The sequence below is a fragment of the Paramormyrops kingsleyae genome, chromosome 8 (genome assembly GCF_048594095.1).
Source record: "Paramormyrops kingsleyae isolate MSU_618 chromosome 8, PKINGS_0.4, whole genome shotgun sequence".
In the NCBI taxonomy this organism is placed as follows: Eukaryota; Metazoa; Chordata; class Actinopteri; order Osteoglossiformes; family Mormyridae; genus Paramormyrops; species Paramormyrops kingsleyae.
In genome coordinates, this window is record NC_132804.1 from 2,712,599 (window position 1) to 2,727,294 (window position 14,696).

At 50.8% G+C, this 14,696-nt stretch overlaps 1 protein-coding gene across 6 annotated transcripts in view; it reads right to left on the bottom strand.

Moving 5' to 3' along the window:
* Positions 1-3,307: 3,307 nt before the first annotated feature.
* Positions 3,308-14,696, bottom strand: part of tafa4b (TAFA chemokine like family member 4b) — a 34,084-nt gene continuing 22,695 nt past the window's right edge. For all 6 annotated transcript variants that reach the window (XM_023793932.2, XM_023793929.2, XM_023793928.2 and 3 more), the window contains 2 exons: positions 5,612-5,736; positions 3,308-3,995 (listed from right to left, as the gene is read on the bottom strand). In XM_023793932.2, coding sequence (XP_023649700.1) covers positions 3,984-3,995; positions 5,612-5,736 — 137 coding nt within the window. In that variant the 3' untranslated portion in view covers positions 3,308-3,983. The remainder of the gene's footprint in view (positions 3,996-5,611; positions 5,737-14,696) is intronic.

A 14,696-nucleotide genomic window follows, 5' to 3' on the forward strand; every position in this document is an offset into this window, starting at 1 on the left:
CTGATTTGCTGACGAGTCCAAGTCCTGCAACATCTCAGCAGCTGTGCAGACGAGTCGAATCATAGTCCGTTCATAACATCCGTCTTGCTAAATCTCTGGTTTTAATGACTCCGGGTGCACTTTAATTGCCCCCCCCCCCAAACCCCCATGTTTCGCAGAGAGCCCACAATGTTTCCGGGAAATCCTACCGGACCTCCCTCCTGCCGCTGATGTTCACGAGGCCCCCACGCCATGGCCGGCCGCACCGTAAACGTCTTCCCCCGGGGCTCTGCTGGCTCCCTGCCCCCGAGCCCGGTCCCACGTTAATGTCCCAGCCGCCCAAGCAATCACCCAGGTCAACAGAGCCTCCAGTAGCTAATTGCTTTCAGGAGATAACGTGTTTTTGACTGCGTGCTGAGAGACCTATCGAATAAGCACATAATGAATCCTCAACTGCCCCGATGTCAATATCATTCTACGTGCACAGAGCTAATTAATATGAAAACCTTTGATTGTTTCGTTTTTAATATTTAATTTAATTTAAATGTAATTTCTAATAAATTGCGTGCTGTGCAGGGAGCATAACTAATGTAATTAATCAATGAGCCATTACTAAAGGTGAGGGGCTGTTATTGTAACACACCATCACAGTATTAAAACACATCTGACAGCTATAAAATCCCATAATGAGGACAGTAGCCGCTCCTGGGGGAGGAGCTACTCGCCATGGTCTGAGGCACCTTTAATTATTGATAAACGCTTTAGTCATCCACGGTGTGCAGATGACACAATTCCCAAATAGTAAAAGAAAACGTAATTATCTCTTCAATGGAAACCGATACCAAAGACTAGAGGAAGCCGAGTCTGGCTGGAAATGTGAAAGGCGGAGGTGCTCGCTCACTCCTGCTCGCCCACAGGGTGCGTTTGGGACTGCTGCTGGGAGACAGTGGGGGGCAGGGGTCTCCACGGGGGGGTGCGGTCTGGGGACAGGCAACTGTACTCGCCTGTGACTGAGGATCGAGTACAAAGCGGGTCATCCCTGTCCGGCCAGGAGCGATGGCTCCTCTCGTGCCCTCCTGGGTTTATGTTTTAGATTTCGTAAGTCCTTTGATTTTCCTGCCTGAAGTATCGTAGGGGTGATAACAAAATGGCCGCCTTCCATCCCCCAGACCCTGCTGTGCCATGGATCTGCCTGAACACCAGAAGCTCTTTCCACAGGTTTCATAGCCACTTCACACTAAGCAGGACGGACCTGCACCCCCACCTGTGCTCCCATTGGCTGCTCCAGCTAAGTGCCCGCCCCCATCAACCATCAAGGTGAGCCGTGTGACACACAGAGCCACCTCTAAGCTGTTAAAGGAACCAATAACCCAGCGATGTCACTGACCTGTATTCCAATCAGGAGACACAGGGGCACCTCAAAGGCTGGTACCCACCGCAGCCCAGCAGCAGCAGCAGGAGAGCTTTAATGACCCCCCCCCCCCGGCCGTTCCTGTTCGTAGAGGGGCCTCTGCCCTGGAGGAACAGATACATCAGTGCTGCACCGATGTTTGCATAAATTCTATAGTCTGTGTGCAGCACACAACAGGGACTAGGGCTCCTGGGGGCAAACATTGCCCCCCCTAGCATGGGGGTGAGGGGGGGCATACACACACAGACATACAGACACATGCAGACACACACAGACATACAGACACATGCAGACACACACACACACACACACAGACATACAGACACATGCAGACACACACACACACACACACACAGACATACAAACACATGCAGACACACACACACACACACACAGACATACAGACAGAGACATATAGACACATGCAGACATACAGACACATGCAGACACACACACACACACACAGACATACAGACAGAGACATACAGACACATGCAGACATACAGACACATGCAGACACACACACACACACACACAGACATACAGACAGAGACATACAGACACATGCAGACATACAGACACATGCAGACACACACAGACACACACAGACATACAGACACATGCAGACACACACAGACATACAGACACATGCAGACACACACAGACATACAGACACATGCAGACACACACAGACATACAGACACATACAGACACACACATACATACAGACACATGCAGACACACACACACAGACGCGCACACAGACACGCAGACACACACACATAGACACACACAGACAGCCATGCAGACACACACACACACAGACGCACACATACACAGACAAACACACAGACACGCACACACACAGACACACACATACACAAAATAACTTGCACACAGCATCAGTCAAGCATCTCCAAAATCAGAATGCTGTATGTACAGATGTACAAAACCACATAACTAAGTCATAAATGCCAGAATATACAAATAAACAAGGAAGCTTATCTGCATGGTATAGAATTGAGCGACTTGCCGTATCCACGGTGATTTTTTGAGTGTGATAAGAGATGAGAGTAATCTCCTACCTTCATGCTGCACACATCACATTTTTATGTCAGTTTTTTGGTGGGGGGAGGGGCAGCTCTTCTGGGGTCTGATAGAGAGAGTGAGGGGGGGGGAAGGGGGGGGCAGTAAATATTCCAGCACAATGGACCCTAAAAATACGGCCGTCCTCCCAGGAGAGCAGCAGCAGTGCACCCCAGTTTTAATGAGTTCAGTATGGCTGCCCCCCCTCCACCCAGAAACAGGAAGCACACAGAGATGTATTTATGGTGCCTCACGGAGCGGCCCCACCTGAAGGACCTCTTACCCTGTAAAAAGCATCTCAACAGAGGCATGTCACTGGGAGACTGCAGCCTGCCATTTTCCACACAAGGACCCCCCACCCCTGCCTTTAATTATTTGGTCTGGACCCGATAAAAGAGATCCATCTTATTCTATTGTCGCGTGCGTACACATGTGATAAATCACAACGGGATAAAGGCAACAGGTAATTCCCACTGCGCCTTTAAGAGCACAAAGGGACGAGAAATAAAGCAGGAAATATGCTCATTGTGTGCAGACGCTACACGGCGCCCATCCGTTCATGTGGAGGACGTCAGATTCACCTGGTTACTTGTTCATATTCATTACTCCCACTTACTCTGCACTGTGAGCAGATATAGCTGCTGACAGAAGGCAAAAGGACAGCATCCTAAAATAAATACTGTTAGCAGACTGATCGCTTTACCTGAGGAGATCATAGCTGTCATCGTCCTGCTAATCATGAAGACACAAACCCTGGCCTATTTGCTTGTTAGCTAGTACCTTACCCTAGTGGTAAGAGAGAATGACATTTTCCCAGTTCGAAGGCACAGATCTTATAAAATATGTCCTTTAATTCTTGTGTGACATCAAACAGAGACAGACAGGAAGTGACTGGGAAGGGGGGGGGGTCAGAAAACAGTTAACTAGTGCAAATATATGACATGAATTTTTAATATGTTGTTGCGATCCTATCAGCAACCTTAATTAGAACTGCAAAATGACTTTCAGAAAACATTTCATGGTAGTAACTTGACCCACAAGAGCAATTTAACAATAATTTGATTTAAAATGCATGGGCCCTCCTCCACTTGCGAATATATTAACTTGCTCAGACAGCTAAACGTCGCGGCAGCGCTGAATCCGGGTTCGCGGATGCCGCCGTTGCTCAGCGGGGGCTGCCAGGACCATCGCGGCCCGTCCGACGTCCAGAGCGCGGTACATGGTCTATATGCTTTTCAGGGGCATTAGCGGAGTCCGGGTCCTCACATACATACACACATGCATGTACAGTAGCACTGGAAATCTCGGGGCTGTCTTTATGGGTCGAGGTCACTATTCCACACTCCGAGCCTCTACGAGTCTGTTTATTTCACGTAGTTTTCCTTATGCTTTTTCGCCCTCGCCAGCTACGTGGTCCATCCTCAGTCTGCTTTAACTATCTCCGCTCCGGGACACAGACGACGAGACCTGCCTTGGGGTCCGTGGCTGGTCTGCATGTTTTTTCTTGCTACCGCGTGACCTGCAAGAAGAAGCAGAGACACGACACGTCAAGAGCGGACAGGCGAGGGTAAAACCTCAGCGACAAAGCAGCCGCCCGGACGGGCTGCGATTCGCTACCCGGGGCCAATCAGCTTTCAGCTAGGGCCAGTACCCCTGTGACCCCACCCATGTATACAGCCCAGGCATTAATACAAAGGTATCAGTGCACACATTACTGGGTTTCTGCTTCCACGATTGGGCACTGTGGACTGTAGTCACCAAATGAGACGAGACATTCAGTGGGGGGTGTGCGACATCACGGGAGATGACCACTGGGAAGTGGTGCTTCCAAACCACTGTGTCGCGGTTCACTTTTGTGGCGACGTCTTCCTCCACAAAAGCAAGGAGAGAGTGAGAGAGAATATGACTGGGCTGGTGAGGGCTGGGGGTGTTAGAATGGCAGTGACATCTGCTGTTGTAAGTCACGGGTGCTGAGCTCTTATTTTACAGTGAGCAAATGTAGAATTAATGCCCCCCTGAGCCAGGATCCCCCCTCCCCCCCGAGCGCACTCGTAACCCGTTCCAGCTGACTGCCCCCTCAGTCACGGCAGAAAGCAAGGATGATGGAAACGGCTTCACCCAGCAGTCACCTGACCACCGGGGTCGTTAATGCACACAGAAGTCCGACGTTTATCCCTCGATTTTGTCGACATTCTTGCCAATTTAATTAGGTCCCTTAATGTGAAACCCTCGATGGAAACAGCAGCCATAATGCATGTTAATGAACGCAACAGATGTTGCGCTGTTACTCCGTTCTGCAAGTAAACGCTCGTACTGTGTTTCTCTTCTCATTGCAACCGTTTCTTTTTTATAGTTCACCTGTGAATAAACCACACCTGCTCGATTTAACAAGCCGCAAATTAACTTTCATAGATCACCGGATTACCAGCTCCATCAAGGGTCTTCATATGAATCAATTAGTCTCTGACATGCCGCACTCTCGTTCAATTAGCATACCTGTCATTAGGCTTCGGCATGACCCCGGATCTCCTCGGATCAGCCCGTCTCTCTTGATCCCGTGTCGAGATTCATGAATGAGGTTCGCTGATCAGGAGATTTTCTCTCCTCTATAATTTTACAGTCATCGTGGCTTTATAATGTCATTACTTCCCGTTCCATGGAGGAGCCTTTACCACAAACCTGAACTTACTAACCGTCCTGCTAGACCTGTGCGTTTAAAAATAGGTGATGAGTGTTGGAACTGATTAAATTCTGTCCCCCCCCCCCCCCCCCGCACCACTGCCATCCTTCAAGCCGACATATGCATTATGCCGTACTGACTGTTGGTAAACTGAAACATTAACATCTGAAACATCACTGTGACATTACCACTCATATTCTGTGAGTGGGAAGATAAATACGACCAGGTTCTTCTTTATCCTGTGGTTGTTGGATATACAGACATTGTGTTGTGGGGTGGATGTGCTGCCCCATCCGGAATGGCCACTGTAATCCTACAGATGAGTGGACGTGGTTTAAGCTGGACGAGCCGCCAGACACTCAGCATTCAGTGCCAAGAGCGTAGCATCTCTCCTGGGTGCCAGGGCCCTGCAGGCCACACCCCCTCCCGCCGGGCACCGCCGGCCGTCTCCTCACCTTAGTGGTCTTCACCTTGTTGCCGGTGCTGCAGGACCAGCCGGTGAGGTCGGGAAGAACCTTGCACTCCTCACCGTCCAGGCACGGCTGCATCTGGCACCACCACTTCTGGAGAACGATGGAGGCTGGAGAGCAATACGGAAGGGGGGGGCACACGTGAGGGACGGCCTCCGAGCCCAAGCAGGATCCTACACCGGCGTTTCCCAGTCCGGGCCCTGGGGCCCCCAGCGGCCCCTCCCAACTCCCTACTAGAGATGTCCGGCAGGGAGTGAAAACGTGGACCGTCCATGGGTGACCAAAGACTGGATTGGGAAACACTGTGAGTTCCGCGCCTGTGACTGTCCTTCAAATAAAGCTCATCCTCAGGTTTACCTTCAGCACAAACCACATGTACAGTGCTGGTCAACATTATTGGAGACTCAGAGTTTTTTGTATGTCATGTACAATATCTTCGGAAATTGAAATGTACCAACTTTGTATGAGAATATTTCAATCGTATGTCCAAAGTTATTCGAGAAAAAGGTACCTTTTCGAATTAAATGCAGTGATTCCACAGAATTAAAAAGCGAAGTATCAGCGGGACGACGTTAAAAGCTCCCCCGATAATTGGCTGCGTAGCCCTTCGTAAACGTTAAAAGCTCCCCCGATAATTGGCTGCGTAGCCCTTCGTAAACGTTAAAAGCACGCTCCCCCGATATTTGGCTGCATAGCCCTTGGTAACAATACACCTCTAACCTCTCTGCACCTGTCTGATGCCAGCATCTGCATCTCTTCAGTTATATTATGTTCCAGCTCTTGAATTTTTGCAGGATTGCGTGCGTTTTTTCCTTCTTGATCATTCTTGTGTGCTTTTCGGATAAGTGCCTCGGATCGTTGTTCTGGTGCACGACCCATGATCTTCGACCCAAGCCTACTTTCCTGACACTGAGCAGGACATTTCGCTCTAAAATACCTCAGCAATCCTACGTTTACTCAGGATTCCTTTAATATATTCAAGGCCCCCAGTACCTGAAGCACATAAGCAGCCCCCCCATATCTATCTACGCCTGACTGTAGCTTCTCTGCTCCATCTCTTATAAGCTTCATTCTGTCACCTATAAACAAATCACTGCCTTTTTATGGTTTTCCTCCAGCCGTCATGCCCTCCCTGACCCTCGTCCATAAAGCCCTTCCTGGTTTAGTGTACTGTGTGTGCTATAGGTTGAAACATCACCTCGTATGGTTCCAGGTCAGCCCTAAGCTCTGTAGATGTTTGATGTGCTGTTTTTTTCCCCCCACAGTTCTCGCCTGCTCCTCGAAGGCTTCTCTGATGAATTTCCCTCATTCCATTAGTCTGCGGGTGGTTCTTGATGGTTCTGCTGTTGAGTGTTGAAGCAGGGGTGCCGAGGTTTTTGGACATGTCCTTGTACCCTTTAGAATTCTGATAGCTGATGATAGCATTTTTGATGCTCTCAAATAGCTCTAATCATTACCTTTCTGAAAAAAGGATCCGGGACCGAAAGTGGCCATTTTAAGCATTAAAGTCATCACTCATTGGGTAATTCAAGTCTTGTGAGCATTGTGGGCACAGGTGAGTCTAATTTCCCTGCAATAACAATCATATACTTTTTTCAAACTGATCTGAATTCTTCAGAGGTGCCACTAATCATGTCATAGCAATGATTCCGATTTTATATTCTCTCCTCCCTTTCCCTTGTCATCACTAACACATGTATATCAAGGACATGACTGCATTTACACATAAGCTATTTCACGGCACATTTTCCAGGAGATATTGTACAGTGCTGTAGGTGAAATTCAGAGCTGCCAATGGTGTTGACCAGACCTGTAATAACACTAATTACAACAAGTGACCAATAACATCCGCATGAAACTGAATTTTCTCCATCGGAATTAACAAATAAATATGAACAGGTGGAGTGAGTGCGTAAAAAAGCAGTCCTGCTCAGGAGATGAGGGCGTCACCGGGACACACTGCAGCTATACTTGGTGACGTTTCTCAGGAACGTATGTGGATTCAGCTGCTGACTGAAACATACTGAAAAGCGCTTTGACATAGACTGTGATTTTCACGGGGATGAGGGGAGGGAGAAGAGGACTGGAGGGCATGCAGAAGCAGAAAGTCAACCCCCACCCCGAGCACACTGGATCACGTGTATGCGTGTGTGAGCATGTGTGTGTGTGTGTGTGTGTGTGTGTGTGTGTAAGGTTTTATACTGCATTGAATCCTTCTGTAAGTCAAAACGTATATAAGTCAGGTTCCACTGCTCCATACCATTCAAAACAGCATACAGAGAAAAATACATCAAAAATACACTAGTAGTACTCACTAAATAGTAGATCTATCAGCCTGTTTATCAATCCATAAATCCATCCATCCATCAATCAACCTAATCACTGCACCTTTGAAAAAAGATGGATGTGGAGGTTGCAGAGCGCCGTGGACACGCCTGCTGAGGCTGTATGTTTACTGATGTACAACGACACCGAGAACAGTGAGGACAGGAGAAAAATGGCTGGAGGTGCGGGAAGACTGGGTGGTCGGGGAGGCCACTGCGGGAAGACTGGGAGGTCGGGGGGGCGCTATAGGAGGTCGGGGAGCCACTGCGGGAAGACTGGGAGGTCGGGGAGGCCACTGCGGGAAGACTGGGAGGTCGGGGGGGCGCTATAGGAGGTCGTGGAGCCACTGCGGGAAGACTGGGAGGTCGGGGAGCCACTGCGGGAAGACTGGGAGGTCAGGGGGCCGCTATGGGAGGTCAGGGGGCCGCTATGGGAGGTCGGGGAGTGCCTGGGGCTGGGCAGCTGACTGCCAGGAAATGAGATGGAGGGGAGCGACACACTCGGGCACCAGCAGGCACATAAGAGGCGGAGTTTCGCAGTTACGCATCCCGGCAGCCACTGGACACTGACCCCGGAATGACGGGAAATGGCCGTCTGTCAGACAGCAGAGCAAGCGAAGAGAGATGGGCTCCATACTGCTGGTAGGATGCTGCTCTTCTCCAGCAAGTGATCTGTGTTTCCCAACCCGGTCCTCGGAGACCCCTGGCCAGTCCACATTCAGCTCCCATGGACTCTCTGGGGGTCCCAAAGGACCAGGAGGAGAAAGACTAGTGGAGACAAACCTCTCATCATCATCTAATGGAGAGATTCCCAGAAGAGCTCCTGTCTAGACCGTCGGCTCACCCCCCAGCGCCTACCATGCAGGGTCAGGTCAAGTCACACCTAATAAAGGAGGACGAGTAAAAGTGTAAAGGTCACCACAAAATTCTGAGGGACCAGATTCAAATCCCCCCTCCTACTCAAGCATTACAGCAAGAGAGAAGTCAGTTTGCTGGAATTAAGGCCTATGGCAGCTATTTTTCTAGGAAGAGCACTAGAGAATCTGAAACTGTGGGGTGGGTGGGGGCTGAGAAAATCCGCAAGCATGGGAACAGCGACTGGCGGGGGGGTGGACTCACGCTCAATGGACCAGTGAATGAGGGTGACGTGGTGATGACAGTACAATGATGTCAGCAATATTGGAAAGGGTGGTATGGGGGTTAAGGCTTTGATTCTGCTTAGGGTCAGGTGTGGTGTATGGGCTAGGCTTAGGGTTCTGCTTAGGGTCAGGTGTGGTGTATGGGCTAGGCTTAGGGTTCTGCTTAGGGTCAGGTGTGGCGCTTGGGCTAGGCTTAGGGTTCTGCTTAGGGTCAGGTGTGGCGTTTGGGTTAGGCTTAGGGTTCTGCTTAGGGTCAGGTGTGGCGCATGGGCTAGGCTTAGGGTTCTGCTTAGGGTCAGGTGTGGCGCTTGGGCTAGGCTTAGGGTTCTGCTTAGGGTCAGGTGTGGCGCTTGGGCTAGGCTTAGGGTTCTGCTTAGGGTCAGGTGTGGCGCTTGGGCTAGGCTTAGGGTTCTGCTTAGGGTCAGGTGTGGCGCTTGGGCTAGGCTTAGGGTTCTGCTTAGGGTCAGGTGTGGCGCTTGGGCTAGGCTTAGGGTTCTGCTTAGGGTCAGGTGTGGCGCTTGGGCTAGGCTTAGGGTTCTGCTTAGGGTCAGGTGTGGCGCTTGGGCTAGGCTTAGGGTTCTGCTTAGGGTCAGGTGTGGCGCTTGGGCTAGGCTTAGGGTTCTGCTTAGGGTCAGGTGTGGCGCTTGGGCTAGGCTTAGGGTTCTGCTTAGGGTCAGGTGTGGCGCTTGGGCTAGGCTTAGGGTTCTGCTTAGGGTCAGGTGTGGCGCTTGGGCTAGGCTTAGGGTTCTGCTTAGGGTCAGGTGTGGCGCTTGGGCTAGGCTTAGGGTTCTGCTTAGGGTCAGGTGTGGTGCTTGGGCTAGGCTTAGGGTTCTGCTTAGGGTCAGGTGTGGTGTTTGGGCTAGGCTTAGGGTTCTGCTTAGGGTCAAGTGTGGTGTATGGGCTAGGCTTAGGGTTCTGCTTACGGTCAAGTGTGGTGTATGGGCTAGGCTTAGGGTTCTGCTTAGGGTCAGGTGTGGTGTTTGGGCTAGGCTTAGGGTTCTGTTTAGGGGTCAGGTGTGGTGTGGACCCAAATATTTGCAGCTGTATACTCTGACTTAGCGAACGATTCTACTCAAGGGAACAATGACAATGTGTCGACCTACAAGCTCGGCAAGGAGATACAGGCACAGCTCATGAAAGCCGTGGCGTCTGTACCACTCGCTGTGACCAGACACTCTGACCATTCAGGTCGGGTCCAGTCCGGACGGGTCCAGGTATGACCCCTGAAAAAAGCTTGTTGGTCCTTTGAAACAACCTTAAATGTCTTTATGCTGGCCAGCATTTATACACAAAAAGAGTCATCTTAGGATGCAACCAGAAGCTCCACCCCCCCACACTTTTTATTCAACCAATGGGAACCATCCTTGGCCCTGCCGGGGGTGGGGTATAGGGGGCATGGTTGAAAGAGCTTCTCCCTCTAGGGCTGTTGAGCACATACTGTGATTTATTTAGCAGGGACACAATAACGGACTACTGTAATTTAGCTGAATAATCTTAAGCCCTTTATTAATTGGACTGTCAGCTATGATGTCGGCTGCTGTAATTATGTTTACCTGCTGCTGCAGCAGGAGAAACAGCTCCAACAATCAGAGGGCCAGCCCACCCTGTTAGACTACAGGCCAGCACTCCAACAATCAGAGGGCCAGCCCACCCTGTTAGACTACAGGCCAGCACTCCAACAATCAGAGGGCCAGCAGACCCTGTTAGACTACAGGCCAGCACTCCAACAATCAGAGGGTCAGCCCACCCTGTTAGACTACAGGCCAGCACTCCAACAATCAGAGGGCCAGCCGACCCTGTTAGACTACAGGCCAGCACTCCAACAATCAGAGGGCCAGCCCACCCTGTTAGACTACAGGCCAGCACTCCAACAATCAGAGGGCCAGCCCACCCTGTAAGACTACAGGCCAGCACTCCAACAATCAGAGGGCCAGCCCACCCTGTAAGACTACAGGAGAGAGGGCAGGTACACCCTGAATCGGACGCCAGCCCAGCACAGGGCACATACACACACAAACACTATGGACAAGGTAGAGAGACAAATACACCTGTGCCGGCAGAAATTCACACAATCACGAGAGACAAGCACATATCACACACCCAGCGGGGGGGCTCCACACCTCCAACAATGCCAGACTGTAAGTACCTATCGGCAAGAGATAATTAACTGACAGAGGTGACCGATCTAAAGGGTTATTGTGCTTATTGTAGATTTGAACACGTAAGTCTACAATTTAGCTAGATTTGTGTGAACTATGAACCTTGAAATGATCATTATCTCCAGTAACAAATTAACACAATTCATGTTTACCAGCTTAATGTGCATAAATATGGTTCATTTTCGCCTGCTATAATTTACATGCGATTCTACTCTGTAGCATTTGCCAAATCTGCCACCAGATTCCATATTTATTTCACGCATTTTCCTACAAATGAGACAGTGGCAAAATCAGAAGCCATAACAAACCGGGATGGATCAGACACATCTGTGAAACACGGGCCTCAGCAGACAGGTTTGAGAGAAGGCAAGGGAAGCACAAGATTGAAAGGCCAATCAGGGCAGTTCAGGGCAGTGCAGTGTAGAGACAGCAGAGGGCGCAGAGGAGCATGAACCACAGAGCGACAGTGTCAAGGATCTGGCTGGGCGGAGCAGGGCCAGATACTCACTGCTGTTACACTCAAACAGGCCCCTTTCAGAGAAGCACTGGCACCCTGAAATCTTCTAAACATTAGCCAGAGGGGCTGTGAACGCAAATATCCCAATCAGTCGTACCGGACATTAAAAGGACACCCTGCTAGATCCGTAATACAAAGTCCAGACATGAAGAGGACCCCAACACACATGACTAACTGGAGAGACGTGAAGAGGACCCCAACACACATGACTAACTGGAGGGACATGAAGAGGACCCCAAAACACATGACTAACTGGAGGGACATGAAGAGGACCCCAACACACATGACTAACTGGAGAGACATGAAGAGGACCCCAACACACATGACTAACTGGAGAGATATGAAGAGGACCCCAACACACATGACTAACTGGAGAGACATGATGAGGAGCCCAACACACATGACTAACTGGAGAGACATGATGAGGAGCCCAACACACATGACTAACTGGAGAGACATGATGAGGACCCCAACACACATGACTAACTGGAGAGACATGAAGAGGACCCCAACACACATGACTAACTGGAGAGACATGAAGAGGACCCCAACACACATGACTAACTGGAGAGACATGAAGAGGACCCCAACACACATGACTAACTGGAGAGACATGAAGAGGACCCCAACACACATGACTAACTGGAGAGACATGATGAGGAGCCCAACACACATGACTAACTGGAGAGACATGAAGAGGACCCCAACACACATGACTAACTGGAGAGACATGAAGAGGACCCCAACACACATGACTAACTGGAGAGACATGAAGAGGACCCCAACACACATGACTAACTGGAGAGACATGAAGAGGACCCCAACACACATGACTAACTAGAGAGACGAAGGGAATCGACAACTTTCTGCTTTTTTCATGTCCTGCATCCCACATGCTCTACCCAAGTGCTGCTCCTCGTCTAAACCAAACAGAGCATTTCTAGCAGGAGTGAATGCATCTGACATGATGATCTCTGGTTGTGGGCCACATGCATGGAAGGGCACCTCTGGAAAATTTCCAGACGTGATTTCCTGGACAATGTCCGGAGTTCATGTGCGAAAACGGATACGGCAGCTCAGAGAATCTCAATGCCACTGATTTGTCTGTTGCCACAAAACACAGAAATAAATGGGAATCATTGGATTCTTTTTCGAGATATTTCAGCAGTCCGGATGAATTGATACCCAAACAACAAGATATTCAGATGGATAGGACCTGAGCCAGCTCCCTTTCTTGAAAGTCCTTGCAAGCCTCTTGGTTCATATCCACACCCAGTGACTTTTATTCTTCCGGCATACTGGATTTTGTCCGTTCAGTGCGTGTGTGAAGCAGCTTCATGTCTGAGTCAATACGTACACGTGCCAGGTGTGTGATGCAGCAGGCTGGGCCGTGAGCACGTGGATGCCACACGAGGCAGTGCACACATGCACACTGTGTACCAGGACTCCCGCTGGGCCCACCACAAGGGAGCAGAGTGCTCTGAAGGTCATACCAGCGCGGGCATCACACTTAGAGGTGAAAAATGCCACCCAGCGAACCAGACCGGCATCACACTCAGACGTACCATGTGACCTTAAACCTGGAGGAGGGGCCGGCCTGACAGGGCAGATTTAACGGGGTGCCAGACGGGCGGCCAGATCCCGCCCTCCAATAAACTCCTCTAATTGGCGGATGGGGCCCGCAGGGGCCAAGTGAGTCACTGTCGTGTTTCTGCCACCATGTGGTCACAGCTGTAACTGCAGCTGTTTCGGCGTGCACCACACACCCTGCGCTCCTCAGCACCTCAGCCCACAGCATGCTGTCTGCAGTCTCCCCCCCACCCCACAAATCGGGGGTGGGTCGCTTCAAAAATCAACCAAACACTTGTTTCATAAATGGTATGCTTCCGCAAAGCACGCACACACACGCACACACGCGCGCGCTTGCGGCGTGCTCCGATGCACTCATTAGCATAATGACGAAACGAGCCGCAAGATGAGACCAGCGGCTCGGCGAGAGGGTGTCTGGTGTGTGTGTGTTTGTGTTTGTGGGAAAGCAGGCCTGTAACCACCCCCCCGGGGCACAAACACACAGACGCCACCAGGGCGGGTGGGGGGGGGGGGGGGGATGCTTCTTTCACATGCAGCCTGAACAGGCCCACCGCCGGAACCCCCTCTTCACTGGGCCCCACATGCCGGGAGGGGCCACCCATGGCCTTCAGAGACGACATAAGAACATCACTCCTATCCCCCAACACCCCTGCTCCCCCATAACACACACTCAGCTCTCCACACCCTCAGAATGATCCGGCTGGTAAACGGCATAGCTGAAAAAGATTAGCCAATAAAAGTGCAGAGGCTGGTCAGGTGGTCTCCACTGGGGCTGGCCGACAGCTGGTGGGCCTCCCCGGTGCCAATCTGAATCCATTTACGGCATTAAATTAGATTACACTGGCGTGCCCAACCCCACTCCACAGGGCTCACAATCACATGACGCACCCAACAGGTTAATGACTAGGGGTGATTCGCGGTTCGGTCCGGTCCGACCCGCCAGGAGTGTCATCATAAACACAGACAGCCGCACTGACCCTTACTTATCAGCCATTGGGAATCCTGTTTTACACACCCCTGCTCCAGCATTCACTGTGGCCTAATCCCTCAACCCCCCCCCCCCCGAATGCAGGAATCAGCAGACACACAGAAGAAGCCCATGCCAATCCGCTCTCCATAATGTCGGCTGTCGAAAGGAGGCGGGAGGACAGGAATGCTGCGTCATCTATGGGAAGTGTGTTTGTCCCCTATGGGGACATTTATGAAGATGGACAGGGGACCTGCACTGGATCCTGATGGGGGACCTGCACTGGATCCTGATGGCCCCTTCAAAGTCCTAGCAGTGGCTAGTAGACATGCAACGACATACCGCGCAACGATAAATCACAGGACTAATTTATG